The following is a 21,639-nucleotide window of genomic DNA, read 5'->3' on the forward strand; positions in this document are numbered from 1 at the left end:
ATTTTAATGAGAACACAACCTGCAATGAGATTTAAAATACGATGCGTAAAATGTATAACTCAATTTAAACATGCCATTCTCACTTCTATTATAAATTGCAAGTTTCTACATTTATTGGCATAAATTTTTTTGTATAAAATAATACTAGAAAAAAAAAAATACAATTTTTTATCCCAAGAAAAAAGGAAAGTAATTGAATGAGGCTTGAAGGGTAATTTAGTCAAACTGAAAATCTCAGTCCAATCCCCGTCCGTGTGCCTTTCGTTGCGTGCCGAGAAAAGTCTTTCCTTCTTCGGATCGGATTCCACGAAATTTCTATTCAATCAAAAATCGCCATCGACTTGCCTTCTCCTCTCATTTCCTTCATCTCGAAGATCCCCAAATTCAGCCATCAATTCACATACTGAAACCCCCTTCACTTCGAACTCCAAAATCTCATCTCTCCCAACCGAGGTTTGAAGGGGAAAGATAAAGATTAGCTTAGATTAGATTTGATTTTCGCAAGGATGCTTCACAGGAACTTCAAGCCCGCCAAATGGTAATTTACTTTCATTTTCTTATCAATTCGGGATTTCTTGTTGAAATTCGATTCGTATTGGGGTTTCGTATGAGAATTGGATGGGCTTGAATCGGTTGTTTGGTTGTTTGATGCAGCAAGACGTCTTTGAAGCTCGCGGTGTCGCGTATAAAGTTGTTGAAGAATAAGAGGGCGGCGCAGGTGACGCAGCTGAAGAGGGAATTGGCTCAATTGCTCGAGTCTGGGCAGGACCAGACTGCCAGAATTCGGGTAAGGGGCAAACGTTCTTGTTGCATAGCAGCGTAGTGATTTCTTAAATGGATATAACAGTATGGTGTAAGCGTTGGTTCTGATTCGATCGTTGGGATTTTGACTAGCGGTTTTCAATATTTGTCATCACCGAATTTGAGATCGTATCGGTGATGATAAAGGCCGATATAACTATATAAATACCGTCACACACACACAAACACAAGAGGAAAGCTAACATAAGAATGGGCAGAAGATGCTATTACTCTGTTTTTGCAGCAATGTTCTTACTGTTTACTTGCTTGCCTGAATATGTTTGCCACTATAATCATTATTCATTGATGGGATTAAGAAAGTGCAGAGGTTTGTTGCTCTGAAAACGCACACCAAGATAAAATTGTTGAGTGTTGAACAAAAACCAAAAGTTTTTCAAATAATAATTTTCAGACGACTTTTCTTGTTTTAGTAGTTCTTGAATATATTAATATCCAACTATTACAAAATGGGCAGCTCAGTGCAAGAGGCTCCTTCAGATGCAAGTGTTGTTCGAGGGTTAAATGTCAGCAACCTCATGCCATGTATGGAGAGGCTATTTTGGCTTATTGAAAGCCCACCTAATTACATTTATAACAATTTGAACTTTTATAAGATGATAATTGAAAGCACAGAAATAAAATAACATAGACATTATTTACAGGAACTTGATTTTAAACTATTTATCCTAGATTGCTAGTCAACAAATTGCTCTTAGATTTTACAAAGATTTTTCATATTCTATTCATAATATCTCCATGTGAGTGTGTTTATCAAATTTTTGGGAAGATAACAAGAAAAGGAGCATGTTTCCCAGAGGATATATAACTTTGAGTATGTTATTCAGTATTACTGCACTAATCTGCCTTCTTAATGCCTCTTTAGAATCTGAGGTAAGGGTTTTGTGCAGGGCTATTTCCCTATCTATCATTGGCCTTTTGTACCCTTGCTTCTCTAACCAAGAATTAAAACATTAGTCATGATGAATTTTATAAGTTGGCTGGGAAATTTTTTTTTGGATTTTGAGAAGGAGATGGAGAATCTCATAATCTATGCTATTAATTAAAGGAAATCATGATAGGTTTCAATCTGCATTTTAAAGTCATATATTCTGAAAACCTACATTATTCACATCGTAACATTTAAAATTAAATATTCATAAGAAGGGCGTGTATGTTAGTTTAAAAATAAATTCCTATAAAGCCAAACATATAACCCCTTAGAAACTTATTAAAACTACTCATAACTACATAAATTTTAATTTTTTTTTATAAAAAAACTGGTTAAATACTGTGTAGTAGTTGCACATGAATAGCATGTCTCAACCACTATTAACTATTAAATAAATGCTTTCTTGGTTAACTTGTTGGTGACAAAGGGGTTAAGACTGCCATGGTGGTGAATAATTTGTTTTTAGGCTAAACAAATTATGTCCTTGATCCTAAACATTGAGTTAGCTATTTCTTGGAAAGCAAGGAAACTCTGGGGTATGAATGGAGGCTCTCCATTGAGTTTTTTGGGGTTTTTTTTTGGTGGGGGGGAGGGGTTGGGGCTATTGAGAGCCATGGTTTTATATATACATAGCATAACACTAATGAATGTAGCACAAAGTGGGTTGTGGATGTTACATAATGAGAAGCGAGAGTAATGACCATGAATTTTTTTCCAGCATTCACAATCTTCTATATATTGATTTATTTGCATGTTTTAAGTTCTTGAACATTTTTAAAGAGAGTTTTAGTACATTTTGGATCCTTTAGTTCAAATTACTAACATTGTTTAGTAAAGGCAATAGATTTTACATTTATTTTAAGCCGCTACTAATAGAAAAATTACACATATCTTTCATTTTTCATATGTGATAAATTAATTAATAAAACAAAATTATTATACTCTCCACTAATCTATTTCTCTATTAGGCACATAAGACATAGAAATAATTTAATTAATTGAATAAGTTCCATTATTTATGTGTTAAAATAATAAAAATCTAATAAATTTATGCCAAGTTATATTGTATAAGTATAACCTAAGCTTTAAAATTATAGCATAATCATTAATTATCATTAAATAAATAAAGTAGTAACAGCTTAAACATGAAAAAAACTAGAAAGAAAAGAAGGTTAAAGTTGAAAAATGTAGAAAAGAAATTTGAAACTAATACTTTTGTAATAAATATATTTTCCTAACAAATAGTGTTCCTATCAACTTATTAATTAATGCATCTCTTGTGAATATTAATGTAAAGGTGCAATTTTTTTTTGTCATTTTCATCCTCCTTATAATTTTCTCCCCCTCTCTTCATATAGCTTATCAAGAATGACTTATGAAAAGGAAAAAGAAAGAAAATGAGAAGAAAAATTAAAACAATAAAAAAATTTTTTTTTTGTTGTAACGGTCTTGTAGTGGATACATAGGGGCTGTAGTGGTTGTAACTCGTAATGTTTTGTAGTGGTTTATAACATTTGTTATGATTGAATTTTCTTCCTAATGGTTTAGCTGTGTGTAATGGTAAAGGGAACCTGGAACCCAACAAACTGTGCCATTACGTAATGGTCACGGCTGTTATTTAAAACCATGGGTGGCAGTTCTAAGATATTATTCGTCTAAAGGTTGTAGTGCTGCAAGAAGCAGAGATTGATTATGGTACATTCGGAGTCATTGTTGGGACAAAGAATTAAAGGGCCTCAAAATAGTGGGATGGAGATTGTGGCTAGATTCTTTTATGTGGTGCTTTTTATAGGCACGGACCTACATTTAAGGCCGTGAATCCCTTGACCTATTTTCTGAGATCAGATTTTGTGTTTTAGGTTGGATTTGCTCGTGTAGATTACTGATGATTAGCTGTGTGGAAGAAAGATATTGTCTACCCTTCTGTTACTTGTTGAAAACAATTCTCCTATTTTGATCTTGGGTGCCCTTTGCTTCCAGGAAAATGGATTCTTGGTTATTATCTTGTTGCAGATAAATGTACACTGTACTGGTCTCCAAGATGTTTATTTTGAGATGGACTTAAATAAAACTCACAACCTTCTCATTTTTTGGACACAGCGTCCATTGGCTTCTTTTGCCAAGTCCTGAGAAAATTAGGCAAGGCAGTCTTTCAAATCAGTAACTTGATATTTACACAAACTTTTAAGTTTTTTGCACAGAAAATGGGCATGTTAAGGTTAGGGGCATGTTAAGGTTAGTGGATGGATTATCTGTGGGTTTTGAATCTCTAGCCATTCCTCACCTTCAAATTGCAATAGAAACGTCATTGTTTTGTGACACTCTCCCTATTGGCTGTCATGATGTAAGTTTTTACCTATCATAAGAAAAATTGTAGGTTTTTACTGGGATTGTGAAGTATCTTGGCTTATTAAAAAATTTTTGAAATAACATGTGTTTTTTAGTAGTTATGCTAGAATGCTGCTAATGATTTGGATACTTGCAATGGTTTTTTTATTTGGAGGCCTTCTCTAAAGAGAAATAAAAGTGAGAGCCAAGTGTTGAGAGGTGTTGGATGAAGTTAACTTTTGTTTAAATATTCTATTCTCCAAACTAATTGTCTTAATTTGGGATCATTTGTGAGTTTGTCTATGTTGCATTTCTTTTTGCTGGTGGTTTATTAAGTGATTTAAATAAAGGGCGGGAAGGTTGAATATCATTTGCTAAACTTGGTGAAGAGAATATATGCATGATTGGATCATCATTCTCTCTTTTCATTTGAATATGGTTTTATATGGACAATATTTACAGAAGTTTAGATAGGAGCTTGTCATTATGAAGGACGGTGTAGCTGCATATGGAAAATCATTTCAAGTGTTATGACTCTCATACACTAAAGAAATGATAATGATTCCCTAGGGAAGGAGTTAAGCTTTGGATTTCGTGTGTGGTGCAGGATGTTCTTCGTTAGGTGGAATATCTCAACCTATTTTGAATTGCTGTTGATAAAGTGGCTGGAGTGTTGCATTATTGTTCTAAATGGAAATGGATGTATTCCTGCATGCTTACACATTCTGTCACATATTATTTACCAGGAATTTGTTGCTTTTGTTCTACTCATTAGTTCAGATTTATGTGGTGATAACTCACAAGGTGGTGTGCTTTATGATTCAATTTCCATCGCAGGTCGAACATGTAGTGAGAGAAGAGAAGACAATGGCAGCATATGATCTTATTGAGATTTATTGTGAACTCATTGCAGCTCGCTTGCCAATCATTGAGTCACAAAAGTACGTAAACGTAAATGATTTTGAATACCTTCATTTGCTTCCATTTGCTTGTTTAAAGTGTGATTGATGGTTTACATGTGAATGTTTTGAACATTTGTGACATCATGTTATGTTTGCTTCTTAAGAAACATGAATTATGAACAAATAAATTTGATAAACTACCGTCATTGAAGATAAATAATAAACAAATAAATGTAATTGATGAAATCAATATAATTTTCTAATGTTTTAATGAACAATATTCTTACTTTTGGGTTGCAAGTATATGGAGAATTTTGGTGCATAATGCTAATATGCTATCTCAGTGACATATCCTCAAGCCTGAATGGGTTTGGGAGAATTTATGTTTTTTATTTGTTATTTTAAATTTTTTTATGGTTATAGAAAATGAAAAGAAAGTGTTTTAATTTGAGAGATGCATGAATAATAAAATATTGGGTAAAAGACACTGTCCTCTCATGAGGTTTGACAAAAAGACATTGAGCTCCCTTGTGGTTTCAAAAATTCCAGAGATCTCTATAGCGCCTCGAACCCGATGTGGGTACCTGGAGTGCTATTCTACCTACGTCTATCTCTAATACCATAACTATAACAACCCAAACCCGAAATAGGGTACCGGGCACACCTGTCCATAAACTCATATTAAATAACATGGCGGAAGCATGCATATATATATATATATAAAACCCCAAAACACAATACCAGAATTCTAATATATATCATAATTACATACATATCTCCCCATAATTACAATACATCCCATGATACACAAAACATATTCATGTCTCACCAATACTTACTCTGAACTACAATATCTAAGTCTTGCCCGGAAGCTCTTTAGGCTTGATTCCTTGGATTTCCTGAAATGTTAAAGTTATTGGAGTGAGACACCCCTCAGTAAGACGGAATAGATTATAATTAGTATGTGACAGCATGAGTTTTAGTGTATGATAAACATATCCTGTAAATAATTTATTTTAATTGATAAATCATGTAAATCTGTACTCGTATATATATATTTTGGAAAATACGTACTTTTCAACATAAACATACTTTATCGTAATAGGTTTCTCTGTATATGTAAATCATCTGTTATGTCTATACATAAAATTTTTTTTCCTTAAATGGACAATCATATAACATCATGTAATAACCCCACATGATCGAGTTGTGCGGCCTAAAGGCGGGACTTAGCAATGTCTAGCCTACCATGCTAAGCCAAACATAACGCGTCTGTAAGTACGATTGGCCTACCCAGCCTGGTCAGAACTGGCAGGGGGGTACTCTACTCTTCTCTGGCTCAATCGACTATCCATACACCAACACTTCCTGAATAGTGTGGTGGCACTGACTATATCATATTAGTTACGGTACCGTGCTCTGAACATAATTGGTCCATTAGGGTTTTTATACCATATAAAATTGTTCATTTATAATAAAACTGTAACTTAATTTCATTTCATAAAACCTGTCATATTCATAATCTGTATAGTTCTTGTCATATCATAAATCTGTCTGAGTACTGTCATATCATAAATCTAGCTGAAATATCATAAATCTGGCTGGATATTGTCATATCATAAATTTGTCTGAGTACTGTCATATCATAAATCAAGCTGAATATCGTCATATCATGATTCCATAATATTTATAACATTTCTAGAAATCATTATAAAATCATACTTGTTCCGTATCATCATAAAATATTCTAACAAGTTTATTTGTGCAGGTGCATATTCATTAGTCATGCCACATAATTTGAGTGATAATTCATAATATAATAATCGGTCTGGGAAAATATATTTTTGCTGAGAATTAAACGTATAGTCCTCTCTAGGATTTACTCAAACCCAAAATACTTGGTTTTCCAAGAACATACATATAATAATAACTCACAATTTCCATTTCCATATGCTTGAATATTTAGAAAAACATATATGTATTGTTCCTATAATCGCGTACTACAATTTAATCGGTTAAATTTTCCAAAAATAACTGACATAATCTATTCCCCTTACCTTATCCCTAGAGTGGTGCCTAGGATTCTCAAACGACGTATCTACTCTAGTCAAATTGCTAAGGATCGATGCTAGGACCTTGAAATAGCGTTTATCCTTCGATTTGGCTGAGTTCTGGGAGGTAAATTGAAGAGAGAGAGAATTTCGTAACCCTAGTGGGACCCCCCCCCCCCCCCCACCAAAAAAAAAAAGAATTAGGATCTACTTATAGGCTGCTGTCCCTAGACAAAACCGTTGACGGTTTCCCTGAAACTGTCGATGGTTTGGTTTTTAACCAAACCACTTTTTACTATTTTACCTTTACTGGCTCTTGGTAACTCAAAACCGTCAACGGTTTTCCTAAGCTTACCAAACTGCCGACGGTTTGGTCTGCACCAAACCGATTTTTTTTCCCTTTTCTTTATTATTATTATTATTCCCAAGTCTCTACAACCTCCCCGGAGGTTTAAAAAGTGTCACAAACCTCCCTTGAGGTTTGGCAAAAGGACACAAACCTCCCTTTAAAAAACTTGTCATTTTACAAAATACAAGGGTAGGTTTGTTTCTTTTTGGCAAATCTCAGGGGAGGTCCTTGGAATTCTTGAAACCTCGAGGGAGGTCAATGGAATTTTTGAAACTTCAGGGTAGGTCCCTCTCTGTTTTGCTAAACTTCAGGGGAGGTGAATGTCTTTTGCTCTAAAATATTTGTAGCCAAATTTATCATTGTTGCAAACTCCCGGCCTTAAGTCATGGAGTGCTCCACTGTGTCGGTCCTTTAATTGAATCCACTGCTTAGTTGTGGGACCATCTTATTCTAGGTGAGGTTCCTGCTTCAGGGCTTGATTTGGTGCTTCCTACACAGAACCTTGCTTCATGATGTAATCTTGTTGTGTTATAAACCTTAAAATACTTATCACAGCCCTAGGCATTTCTATGGGAAATTGGGAAATACTATCTTTTGTGCAATTGTGTTAGTTTGTATATTAGATTTAAATTTAAATATTCATTTGAAAGCATTATATGGTAGTTTTAGTTTATAGTTTTACACATTTTTTCAGGTCATTATTATATACTATCCATGGCCCATGGGCATATGCACTATTTGCAAGCTCCACAACTCTATTTTTCTAAACTTTTAAAAATTATAAAGAAAATAATAAAAATTTAAATAAATTAAGGGCATCTTGGGATAATTGTAGATAGTTACAGCCTCACATGGGTATTTTGGGATGGTTGTGGGTAGTTAAAGGAGTATTTTAGAATAATTATTTGTAGTTATAGGAATAAATTTGACATTTTTGAAAGAAGACACTGAAGGGAGAATTCCCTTTATATTAGAGATAACTTACAGTCTTCTAACCATTGCGTCTTTTATATTGCCCTGCTTCCTTGCACCTGGACCAGCCTCTGCTCTTGCTCCCACCTCTGCTTCTGCTCCCACTTGTTGTAACTATGATCCACAATCCTCTTGTTGTGCGCATACTGCCTGATAAAACATTGAAAGAAAAACATGATAAAGTTTTGCAATGACAGCCTTGGGGCATTGACCGTGAAGAATTTGTGCATATACTTGTTATTTGGCTATTACAACCTTGCTCGTTTAGTTGCCTCATATTCTAGTAGTAATGATTTCATGTCTTGTCGTCCTATTTTAAGGGGAATAGGTTCTGGCAAAATGTCATTGTCTTTCATCCAATATTAAACTTCTGTGGACAAATACCTGAAGTATCAAGTTGTGATGTCTTTCAGCCAATTTTAACCTTTTGCAGATGAATACTTGATGTATCAAATTGCAGTATTATTGATCTGTCTCACTTTTCTTCAGAAAATGTCCTATTGACTTGAAGGAGGCAATTACAAGTGTCGTATTTGCATCTCCAAGGTGTGCAGATGTACCAGAACTCTTGGACATCCGGAAGCATTTTACAGTAAAATATGGAAAAGAGTTTATTTCTTCAGCAGTTGAACTGCGTCCAGAGTGCGGTGTAAGCCGCATTGTAAGTCTGTACAGCTTATTTAACTCTCTTTGATGACTAACAGTCAAAAAATTTTTATTGATTGGGAACTTGGTGTGGTAGTCTTTGCCATAGATAGCTATTACTTCTTTCCAATAATCAATTTTTGCTTTTTATTTATTGGCAGTTGGTTGAGAAGTTGTCTGCCTTAGCTCCTGATGGTCAGACTAAAATAAAGATCCTGAGTGCAATTGCTGAGGAGCATAACATCAAATGGGATCCTATGTCATTTGGAGACACAGATTCAAAGCCTCCGAATGACCTTTTGGTAAGATTTAATTGAACTTGAGGTGCTTCTTTCACTGCTTGTTGCTGCATCATGAAAGGTTGATTGTTATAAAATTAAGAAGCTATGGCAGTGTGCTATATGTTGCACTCCTATAAAATGAATGATTTTTTTTAACTCTCCCTCATAATGAATTTATCTGAGCAGAATGGACCAAGTACCTTGGGGAAGACAAGTATGTTTCAAGCTGAACCTCCTTATGTCCAAGGTCCACCGAACCCTGATCAAAAGCATGATGTAACTGCAGATGTCTATGTACCAAACACACGGTCATCAGTGAATTCCCAAAATGTTCTTTCTACTGATATTGATCCTAACAATTTTCATCCTGAAGTCAACCGTGCAGGTGTGGGAAGTGGTTTTCTGATGGTCGTGCTTAATTTCTCATTTTACTATTTTTATGGTAGGATGTTTAATCCATCACTGATTTAATATATAGGCTGCTTTCTCTTCCAGGAATTGGACCCATGGAGAGGGAATTCAGGCACCTATCTTCTGGGGAAAAGAATGTCTTTGCTATGGATAGGCAGAATTGGAATATGGAATTCAAGGATGCGACCTCTGCTGCACAGGTGGCAGCTGAATCTGCAGAAAGAGCAAGTATGGCTGCTAGAGCAGCTGCAGAACTTTCAGCCCGTGGGAGAATATCCAGGCAATATTCCAGAGAGTCACAGAAGTCATCTGCTTATGGTTTACGAGATGAAGAGCCTGGAAAATATGCTGGCTTGAATTATCCGGACGAGCATTTTGCTAAAGATTTGCCAAATATTGAATCTGTGGAAAGGGCAGACATGGCTGCTGGAGCTGCTGCAGAAGCTCGTGGGAGAATTGCCAGGCAATATTCCAAAGAATCACAGAAGTCATCTACTTATGGTTTGAGAGATGAAGGGCCTGGAAAATACATTGACTCAAATTTTTCAGATGAGCATCTTTCTAATGATTTGCCAAATAATTTTTCTCATGACAGAAATTCAAGGATGCAGAATGAGAAAGTGGATGGGAATGGACAGGATAACTTTGCAGGAGTGGCTCAAAGGTTGCCCGGGGATGCTGGTAATACAAGAAGATCTAGTGGTTTTGCTTCTTTCAAGTCGAGCGCAGCTTCCATGGATGAGGACATTTTTGTGCATGGTGTCCAAAAGGCAGATAGATATTATCAAAGGACTTCTTCTGAAGTTGATTCCATAAATCCCCAGCAAAGTGAATCGCAAAATGGTATGAAAACTGAGAACATTGATTATATTGGAGAAGCAAGATACAGTAGACAATCCAGCACCATCTTTTCTCATTCTCATGCAAACCCTTCTGGTGATGATTATGGTGTTAATTTGAGTACCAATTTCCACGTGTATGGAAATGATGCTGTTGGGGATTTTTCTGCTGATCATGATGAAGGAGAATTCCACACACACACAAAACAGTTGAACTCCTATGATAAAAATACGGTAGTTTTTGATGATTCTGCTTCAGATGATGGTGAGGGTAGTTTTAATGTTGAGGACCACAGTGGGCGAGAATCCAATTTGTATTTCCCATCACCAGGTAGAAAATCACCAACCCATTTCTCAGCAAATACAAATGGTTTGAATCCTAGGCAAAATGAGAGTGAGACACTGGGGAATTCCACTTCACAATCACATTTTTTCACTGAATCATACTATCCTTCCGAGCTTTCTGGAAGCCTGAAAAAATCTGTAGAAAATTCAAGATCAGAAGATTTGCCACCCGTAACATTTGATGATTCAGATGACCCATGCTCAGAAAGTGAAGAGGAGTTGGAAAAGTCCAAGGTTCCTCTTAAACAAAGTGTTTTTGACAGAAATCCTAAAATGACCTGGAGTGAGAGTCATATGCCTACAGGATCCTCATTTGAGGCTGAGAAAAATTTCAGTTCTGCTGACTTGCCTGCCATCCAACCATCAATCAGACGCATAAGACCTCAATTAGATCCAAATGATATGGACCGTGAATCATTTTATGAACCTGAGGATGATGGGAAGCATCTGCAGTCTCTGCAATCTTTGAGGCTTTCCTTGAAGCATGGAGTTGAGGACAATGATGCTCTTCATTCACCAGAGTCACCTGATACTGTGCAAGACACTGCATTTTCAGGTCGAACGGGTTTTGAAGGAGGGAAAGAATTGAACTTTGGAATGTTAACTGGGGGCCTTCGAAATAAGGGTTACAGGAACCCACCTTACACAAACAATCGATCAGATAATGCTTCATCTTCTTTCAAACAAATGTACAAAGATATCCAACCTGCCACTGAGCAATCCACTACATCACCTGCAGCTGAGACCCCTGCTAATTTTGAAGCTTGCAATCAAGAGCCACATAATCAGAAAATAAGGATGAAAATAAATAAAAATTCTACATTAAGAGCTCCTGTGACGCATTTTGATTCAACAAGTGATGATTTTGAGGAACTCTCACTCCAGAATTTAAGTGGCAATCAGGAGGCATACAATCAGAAAGTCGGGAAAACGGCAAATAAAAACTCAAGTTCAAGAGCTCCCATACCGTATTTTGAATCAGATAGTGGTGATTCTGAGGAGGAACTCCATAAACAGACTTCAGCTAGCAGAGTTCGTTCGAGTGGTGGGTTTTCTCGAAGAACAAAAGCATCTCCTTCATATTCCAAAACTAGTTCTGATTCGAAGGTTACAGTTGCGCCAAATGCATCAGTAGCTTCAAACTATGGTTCAGAAAGGAGGAAACCTTTCTCAAGGAGTTCCCGTACTACAGAAAGTCCTTTGAAGCCTGGTTCCCAAGACAAAGGCATGGGCCCCTGGGAAGGGTATGAGGAGTCGAGATCGGCACAGCAAGCGAGTTTTAAGCCATTGCCGGAAGCTAAAACATCATTGCCTGCAGAAGTATCTAAACCACCAGAAAAGATGCAGCCATCGCATCCTCTTCCAAGGATTGTGACCTCGAGTACCGAAGAAAGTCTGAAGACATCTGGTGGGGAGACTCCATCCACAGCGTACTCCAGGAAAGCTAGTCATGTTCACCCAAACCTTCCAGACTATGACACATTATTTCAGACTCTCCGTATGAATCGCCAATAAATATATACGCATATCGAGTGTTGTTTTAGTTGAATTCCTAGTGCTCAGAGCTGAGGCAACTTTGATGGTTATATGGGTATGATACATGTATATCGAATTTGAGTGGATAGAGTTCAATAGTGTGTTTACTTTTGTGTATGGGAGGTGACATTTGTTGTAAACATTACTGCAAAAAGCTAGTATTCTTTTGTTTAGAGCTGGGTTGGAAGGCTGCTTTGGTCTGTCTCTTGTAGTTTTATTTTGTAGCGGAGCATTTTCTCCATCCTTAAACTTGGGACAGTTTTCTGTTTTCCTGTTTTTATTTTTATGTTTATTTTTATTTTATATCCCTGCAAGGCCAACCAAGGTAGGAAAGGGTGATCAGTGCATTGTAACCCTAAGCGAGAGCACGACCCATTCCAAGAGGACCTTAGATGATTAAACCTGCGGACCATGGGCCTATCTTAGGCCGCGGCTTTCTTGGGGGCTGTTGGCTCTCCTTGAAGTGGGGTTGAACCGTGGCTTGACCGGAAACTCACTTCATGCATATGGTGGCGTTGAATTGTTGGAGGCTTGAATTTTGAAGTTATTAGCCAAAACTTAGTTATGCCATTCCTTGCTATTTGAACTCATTAGTTTCTAACTATCTTGGAGTCCGAAGCTGAGTAAATACAGTGGAATATTTAAACTTCATTTGATTTGAAATTATTAAGCTTAAAGTTGACTTGAACTTGATCAATATCAAAATTATTAAATTAAAACTCGACTACAAATTTTTCTTAAAACTTGAATTTGACTTGATTATCTTCATTTGATTATAAAAATTAATATTATATGTGTGTGTGTGTGTATATATATATATATATATATATATATATATATATATATATAACGTATATGTAATACTAAATATATGTATAGCATATATATTATATGCCTTATATAAATAATAATATTAAAAGTTTGATTAGGTTTGCAAGTTTTATTATAGAGTTTGAATTTGAGTAGAATTGAGCTGACTTGATTTATAGAACAAGTCGAGTTTGAATAACTTGCAAGTAAAATGGACTCCACTTGTAGTAATCCATAGCTACTATGTTGCGTCTTAGGTGGTTTAATTTAGACAGTTCCAAATCACTTACATTGTGAGGGGAGGAAAAAAGTAGTAGAAAGGAGCAGGGTGAGTTTTTCCCACATCAAGTATTCCCAACCAAAAGCTCCAATGCTAATATCAAATCAATAAAAGTCATGTCTGGCATTACAGTATTAGGTTTTCCATGATAATGTACAAGTATCTTCTAGATCACATTATGCCACTTGCATAAAGAGGCTTTTCGTGGATTTTGTTCTTTGCTTTGTTGATTCATATGGCTAGTGGGTTTTCATATCCTCCTCAATTCTTTCCTCGCTCTTTCTTAACAAGAGGCTGCACAATAATGAAGGTGATTAATTGTGGGGACAGCCCGATTTTTCCGGTGCTCCAAAAATGGCCCCGTCACACACAATTGTTAGGCAATAATTAGGGGTAGACGTTTGTTGGGTGTCCCTCCTTGTGGGGCACAAGAATTGTAAAGTGGTTTTTTTTTTTTTAATGTTCGTGGGCTTCTTTTCTCACGCCTGTAGCAGCAAGCCTTCATGCGCAGCAGCAGCCGTTTGTCTTCCCTACGAGCATTTCACACAGCAAGCAGCCGACCGTCAGTTTTTCTCAATCTTTCAGATTTTCCACACACACAGACCCTCACCCAGCTCCTCATGCCAGTGACTTCGGCTACCTCTTATTACCAACACTTTGGGAGCTTTGGTTGTGCTCGCTTGGCTGATTCTTTTTTTGGAGCTTTGTTCACAATATATTTTGGTGAGATCTTTTCATTTTACTGTATTTGTTATACACTTTTGTATATTTGTAAGGTTTGTACCTTTTGTACCTACTTTGTACTAATTTGGTTATATTAGATTTGGATTGCCATGCCCCGTGGACGTACCTCAACATTTGAGAGAACTGCATTAAATTTCGTGGCTCATTTTATTTATTATTTTCATTACTCCGTTAATTTACTTGTGGAAAATTGTTCGTAAATAATTTTTCCCAACAAGTGCTATGAGAGCCGTGCTCTTTGGACTCATTAGGTTTGTGTAAATCATGGATGATGATATTGGCCGTATGATTAGCTTCAATGGAAGCAATTGGGTAACTTGGAAAATAAAAATTTAAGATATTTTATTTTGCAAAAATTTGGATGGACCTATTGGGGGTGATAGCCGAAAGCCTAAAAACATGATTGATAATGAGTGGAATAAGCTTAATAGAAAAATAGTTGGTGTCATCCGACAATGAAATGATGATAGTATTTTTTTATCATGCTTCTACCGAAACTTTGACATATGAATTATGGAAAAAATTGGAGGGTCTTTATGATAGAAAGTCAACTACAAATAAAGTTTTTCCTTTCCAAAAATTAGTGAACTTGAAATATGAAGATGACAATATTATTACTGAGCATTTGAATGAAATGAAAAATAATATCAATTAGCTTGCTACTATGAAAATAGTTTTTGATGATGAGTTATAGGCCCTAATGCTACTTAGTTCTTTTTCAAAAAGTTGGGAGACTTTAGTTGTGACAATTAGTAATTCAGCTCTCAATGGAATTGTTACTATGAACCAAGTAACTAACAGCTTGTTGAATAAAGAAATTAAAAGAAAATTAGTTGGCTCTTCTCATTTAGAGGCACTTATGACAGAAAATCGGGGGAGAGGCAGAAGCAAAATCAGATATTCTCACTGTAATGATAAATCAAGAGGCCGGTCCAGCTCGGTTTCAAAAAAGGATGTTGAGTGCCATTATTGTCATAATAAAGGGCATTTGAAGCGGGAGTGTAAAAAATTAAAATTCAAGGAACAAAAAAAAAGAGAAATTTTTTGAGAAAAAGCATGAAGACACAACTTTAGTTGCATCTGATGGCGATCTTATAATTGTTTGTGATGAAAGTTGCATTAATTTGACAAATTAAGAGACTGATTAGGTTATTGATTCCGGTGCGTCATTTCATGTCACTTCTCGGGAAGATTTCTTCATTTACTATTCCAAAGGAAGTTATGGAGTTGTTCGGATGAGAAATGAAGGTTTGTCAAAAATTGTTGGTATGAAAAATGTTTGTTTGGAAACAAATCTTGGATGTAACTTGGTGCTTAAAGATGTGAGACATGTATCCGACATTCGACTAAATTTGATATCTACTAGAAAGCTTGATGATGAAGGGTTTGACAACCATTTTGGTGATGGAAAATGGAAGCTCACAAAGGGTATATTGGTGGTGGCTAAAGGCAAGAAGATTAGTACACTATTTATGATGCAAGGTGTTGGAATTGATGTAATCCCAAGAGAGGGGGGGTGAATTGGGTATAAAAAATTTCTTTCTAGGTTAAACCAGATGACAATAGTATTACGCAACCTAAGGTCTGTCTAAGCATTCTTAATTCCCCCAATCAATCATATGACATTCACGGTAAATTAAATATTTGCATACGTGCATCACATGATATCCCATTTTAATTTAAAGCGTGTATGAAAAATGATTTTCCAATTAACGCAAACATACATGAGTGCTACATATCTCATTTAATTTAAATGTGAGCATGCAAATAGTTATAACAGTAAATGAATAGACATACACATGAAAATTAAAGTGCATAAAATAAATAAGATAAGGGAGAGAGAGACACACGATATTTGTTATTGAGGTTCGGTCAAACCGGCCTACGCCTTGCCTTGGGCATACCCCCTCAAGGATTACACTAACCCTACTCACTTAAACGGGTGGAGCAGAAGCCGTTACAATCTCTCCTTACGGGGCGAGGTAAACCCCAACTCAACTACCAAGCCGAACCCAACTAATCTCCCTTACGGGGCGGAGACATCCCAGTTCAATTTCCCAGGCTGAACCGAATCGGTCTCACTTACGAGGCTGAGACTCTCCAGTTCAATTAATGGGCTGAACCCAATTGGTATAATAAAAACCATTTTTGTACATAAAACATGCTTTTGAAATACAAGCAGAGATGTACACATTAAAACTCAAATACATACACTTTAATATGATATGAGTTATGCTCAATAGAGAAAGGGTGTCAAAGAAATATTCCAATTTTTGACGAAAGATATATATGATTAAATGCATCAAAGATTTTGAACCCTAATAAACTAATCTCCCAAAAATATTTTTCAAAGATGAATCGTAGAACCTAGGATTTTTGGTCTTAATAATATTTTTACAAAAATGAAGATGTGTGATCTTTGATGTTAAGAACACTTCAAAGATCAAAATAAAATAAGTATTTCTCCAACAAAGATTAGCAATAAAAAGTATTTGGAGAAATTAGGATTTATGCTCAAAAGTTATTTTTGCAATAAACACAATCAAAATAAATGCCCAAACAAAATACTCTCTTAAAAAATGTTTCAAGGAAAGAATTAAAGAGAGTTTGGAGAGTATAAACATTTACCCCAAAAATGATTTTACGATAAAAATATAAGTGGGGGAACTTTGATTACGAAAATGATTTGAGAGATTTTTAAAAATAATCAAAGTTGCTAATCTTGGCTTATGATGGGGTATATATAGAGTTTTAGAAATTTATGACCGTTGGAGACATATTGAGAATTTTATACCATGATAAAAGCACAGCAACCCGAGAGGTTTGGTCTCCCAAGGCCTAGGGTCGGTTGCTCGAACACTCACAATGGCCCAGAGGCAACTTTTCGGTTCGGTCGACTGTGGTCAATGGCCAGTCAGTTGAGCCAGCAAATTTCCAAGGGCTTCCTGGTTTCGATCACCTGATGAGAGGTTTGGTTTTTCGAGATGGTATGTTTGGTCAACTGAGGGTATTTTGAACTAATAGTTCGATTGGCTGGGGTAGGTAAAATTCAGCTTTAAGGTTCAGTCGATCGTGGAAGATTAGTTCGAATCTGGGTCGGTCGCCTGAGGCAAGTCAAAGATTTGACTTCCCACCTGGTCAGTCGACCGAGGCATTTATAACGCCAAAGGTCGGTCGACCGAGGCTTAGTCAAACATTTGACTTTTGGCCTACGGTGTGTTTGGTCAACTGAGCTGATTATAACTAGAGGGGTTTGGTTGACCGAGCTTTTCAATTAAGCCCAAAAATCTAACGTCGGTCGACCGAAGCTAATTTGACCCTAAAGTTATATTAAAACCTTTGTAAGCTTTTATCTTTTTATGAAAAGGTTTTGTATGAAGTGTAGGTGCCCTAAGGTCAATCTACGATCATCTAAACATTTAATTCATATCATGCATATGCATGCATTATTACAGACCAAAGATAAAAAATAAATGCAATACAATTCAAAACATGTCTTCTTCTTTTTGCTATTCTCTTCATGGAATGCGCTCGAGTGTGTGATCATTACGTTCCTTCTGGCTTCCATGTCCATTACCTTATGTGTGTGCCGAATCATGAACCTGTTCAAAACACTAGGCACACACATGAGATACTTGTGCTTGTCAACATCAAAACAAAGATCGAACTCAAAAAGCAAACAATCTTCTCCTTTTTGATGATGACAAACACATAAGATCAAAATGGGCTAAGCCGGAAAAGGCTCCCCTCAACAATATGCATAATAAACAAATAAACAATATAGTTTAAACATATTCATGAAAGAAGACATCACAAATGATCATGTATTTAATTTTAGCAATAAGGCACAGGCTCAAATATTTGCCCCTATGTTTTTGCACTAAAAACTTATGTTAATTCAAGTGTAATCCCAAGAGAAGGGGGGGGGGGGAATTGGGTTTGTTGAACTCCTTTAAGAATATTTACCACTTAATCCCTATTTATATATCTCACAAATTAATTGTAGGGATTTGAACTTGATTCAAATTATTATCTCAATAAATTAGATTTTACCCAATTAATTATCAAGTGCATGTGGGTTTATTCAACATACACACATGCGAGATAGGTAATGAAATGCATTGCGGAAATTAAAGAGAGTAAGAGAAGAAAGAAGACAAATACAATTTTTACGAGGTTTAGCCAACTCGGCCTACATCCTCGCCTTGAGCAACCCACTCAAGGATTCCACTAAATCCCTGATCCTTTAACCACAACGGAGCTTCCCTTACATCCGCTGCTTACAACAGACACAACTTCCTCACCCAGTTCACAACCCAAACCGTGATTACAATATAAAATTTTAAATATGCAAAACAACTCAATATTGCTTCTAACAAAGCTAGTGAGTACAATGGAAAACCTAACACATATCCATATGATAAAACTTGAAGCTCAATATGTATGTAATGATGTTATTGTTATATGAATGATATGCTTCACAAAATTTCCCTTTGATCAAATCTCTCAAAATAATTATATAAGTAAGTGTTTTGGAGAAGTTAGGGTTTTAAATAATCATTGGTTTAAAGGGACATGACTATTCCGCTTCAAATATTGAATCCAACCAAATGAGCTCAATACAAATATGTAATTCAGTTTTTCTCCAAAAATCTAGATTGATAAGTTTTATTCCAAATATACAAAACACAATATGATCTTTGTATATGTATATATATATATATATATATATATATATATATATATATATATATATAATATGCATTCCAAAGATTAGAAACCTATGATAATATTTTTCAAAAAATATCCCTCAATAATATATAGAGTTATGAGTTCTAACGATATTTAATCAAGTGGTTTTGTAATATCGAAAATATCGAGTCTTTAAATGAATATACACTTGAATAAAAAATATTTAACCATTGGCAAAACTTTTCTCAAGTAGTGATCTTTTCAAAACAATCTATATGTATATGAGTACACTTAAGATCAATCTCTCAAATAATATTCAACGATAGATTTTGAGATGAGAAACTCTTTGAGAATAAGTAGTAACAAACAGATCGATTTACTAAACCTCAATACCAAGTTGAATGCACAACAATCCCTAGAACACCTTTTGAAGATCAATATAGCCTTAGCTCAAATTTGACGTATAAGCTTTGAAATCCCAAGCAAGAATTCAGTAGTGTGTTCAATCCTCTCCTAAGTTGTGCTAAACGTTCTATACACTCAATCTTATGGCAAAAGTTGGGGCACTAGGGTTTAGAGATTGATTATATAGGTAACCTTGGCCTTAGGATAAGTCCTAACTGTTGGATCAACTTGATTAAAAAAATAACTCGTGTGTTCTCTCGCTAAAGATTAAATTTTTAATTTTCCTGCAAGTTCAGACGATTGAGGATTAGAGCTTAGACGAGTGAAGTTCCTTAAAACTTCAAAAAATTGAACTGGACACAGGGTCAGACGTCTGAAGTTGGGGTTCAGACTTTTGAAATTGCGTGTTCAGACGACTGAAGTTAGGGTTCAGCCTTCTGATGTGCTTCTACCTATTTCTGTGTTTCTCTAATAAATCTTCAAATGACTAAATTTAGTCTTCGGTCTTCTGAAGAAATTTTCAGACGACTGAGCTTAAACTTCAGTATTTTGAAATTGAATCTTCAGACGATTGAGCATACACTTCAGTCTTCTGAAGTTCACACTTTAGACTTATAGGCAGTGACTTCGGTCTTCTGAACAAAACACTTTCTGGTTTTTTCATTTTAGTTTCAAAAATCTGTTTTGCTCTCTTTCTTTGCTTTTTATAAAATATTTTTCGGGGTTTTAAAAAAGGTCTTTAAGTCCATAAATATCTCCTAAAGATTTTCATGAGATGCATGAGTCCTAAGGTCAGTTTAGGGTATATTTTGAGTTTCGAATTAAATCATATGAAATATGTAAATACATTCAATTCTAAATACCTATTCCCATGACGATCTTTAACTTGTCGCTTGCATTTTCATTCTTTAACTCTTTTAGTTCCATAGAAATACGTAAATACATTCAGTTCTAAGTACCCATTCCCATGACGATCCTGAACTTGCCGCTTGCATCTTCATTCTTCAACTCTTTTAGTTCCATAGATTGTGCCAAGATGTATATACTTTAATCTTCATGGCTTCCATGACTTTCTAGCCTTCCGTGCATACTAAATATTGTTCCTGTTCACAATCTCAATGCACAGATCAAATAATAAGTGATTTGTCATTATCAAAACAGGATTAGACTCATAGAGTCAACAACTTCCCCCTTTTTGGTCATAAACATTTTGCTCATAAAATTCTCCCCCTTTTGGCATCAGTAAAAAGGGCTAAGTTAAATAGAAAATATTTTGAGTATTTAAAACATACTTAGCTTAAAAGAGAACTCCCCCTTTTAAAATAAATTTTACTTTTTCTTAGAAAACTCTCCCCTATTTTGCACAAGATTTGGGCATAAAGAAAAATTTAAATTGTTTGAAAAATATAGTCATTTAGCACACAATATTACACAATTGGTCATTTAAAAAAAAAGGACATGTAAAACATGGCTAGACCAAAAATATACACAAACCATTTCAGTTTAAGCACAACATAAGACCCCGCAAAAGATTATAATTTAAAAGCATGCGACACATAAAAATTGGTTTGAGCATAAAAATGATCAAACTAGTTCACTTGCATTTCATGTAAAATCCATGAACTAGTTATGTAACGCAACACCCTCTAAGAAAATTAAAATTTCATGAGATTAAGATTTAATACAACGAAGCACAAGTCATGAAAGCATTTAAGCACATAAGCAAGAGTTAAAATATATTCTATATAAAATCTACTCTTGTGAAATATATATGTATGTATGTATGTATGTATGTATGTATGTATGTATATGTATAAATATATATATATCCCCTTATAATTTTTGATAAATGCTAGGGATGATACTAATGCTTGCTGAAAAAGAAACTTTAACATGAAGGTTCAAGCAAGCTATGTTTTTCTGGTTTAGCATTTGAGAGCATTCTAAGGTATAACCAGAAAAACAAACCACATAGATGCTAAAAATATCAGGAAATTTAGAAAAAATGATGATCACATGGTAGAGCCTAAGACACTGGCAAACAAAATATTATCATTTATGATATTTGATAAAACATTACAATAAAGCATTTGCCACAATGAATTAACACAGATCTAAGTCAAAAATTTTGGTGAGCATATCAAGATAAAATTTTAATTTAAGATGCTTTCCCTACCAATTTCAATACGAGTGTAGATTCACTTAGTTGCTTATACTAGTACTGATTGTGAAAATTTCATTAAGAGTTTAACCAGTATAAGTATTATTTTTCATTCCTAAATAGATTTTAGTGGATATA

The 21,639-nt window shown here is 35.2% G+C and overlaps 1 protein-coding gene across 1 annotated transcript; it reads left to right on the top strand.

Moving 5' to 3' along the window:
* Positions 1-227: 227 nt before the first annotated feature.
* On the top strand, positions 228-12,582 carry LOC131158043 (uncharacterized). Its single transcript, XM_058112597.1, has 7 exons — positions 228-538; positions 655-787; positions 4,916-5,019; positions 8,842-9,013; positions 9,159-9,299; positions 9,465-9,663; positions 9,774-12,582. Exons 1-7 carry the CDS (start codon positions 507-509, stop codon positions 12,386-12,388), a joined length of 3,396 nt encoding a protein of 1,131 aa, XP_057968580.1. The 5' UTR covers positions 228-506; the 3' UTR covers positions 12,389-12,582.
* The last annotated feature ends 9,057 nt before the right edge of the window (positions 12,583-21,639 follow it).

Source organism: Malania oleifera, chromosome 6 (assembly GCF_029873635.1).
Source record: "Malania oleifera isolate guangnan ecotype guangnan chromosome 6, ASM2987363v1, whole genome shotgun sequence".
Lineage (NCBI taxonomy): Eukaryota > Viridiplantae > Streptophyta > Magnoliopsida > Santalales > Ximeniaceae > Malania > Malania oleifera.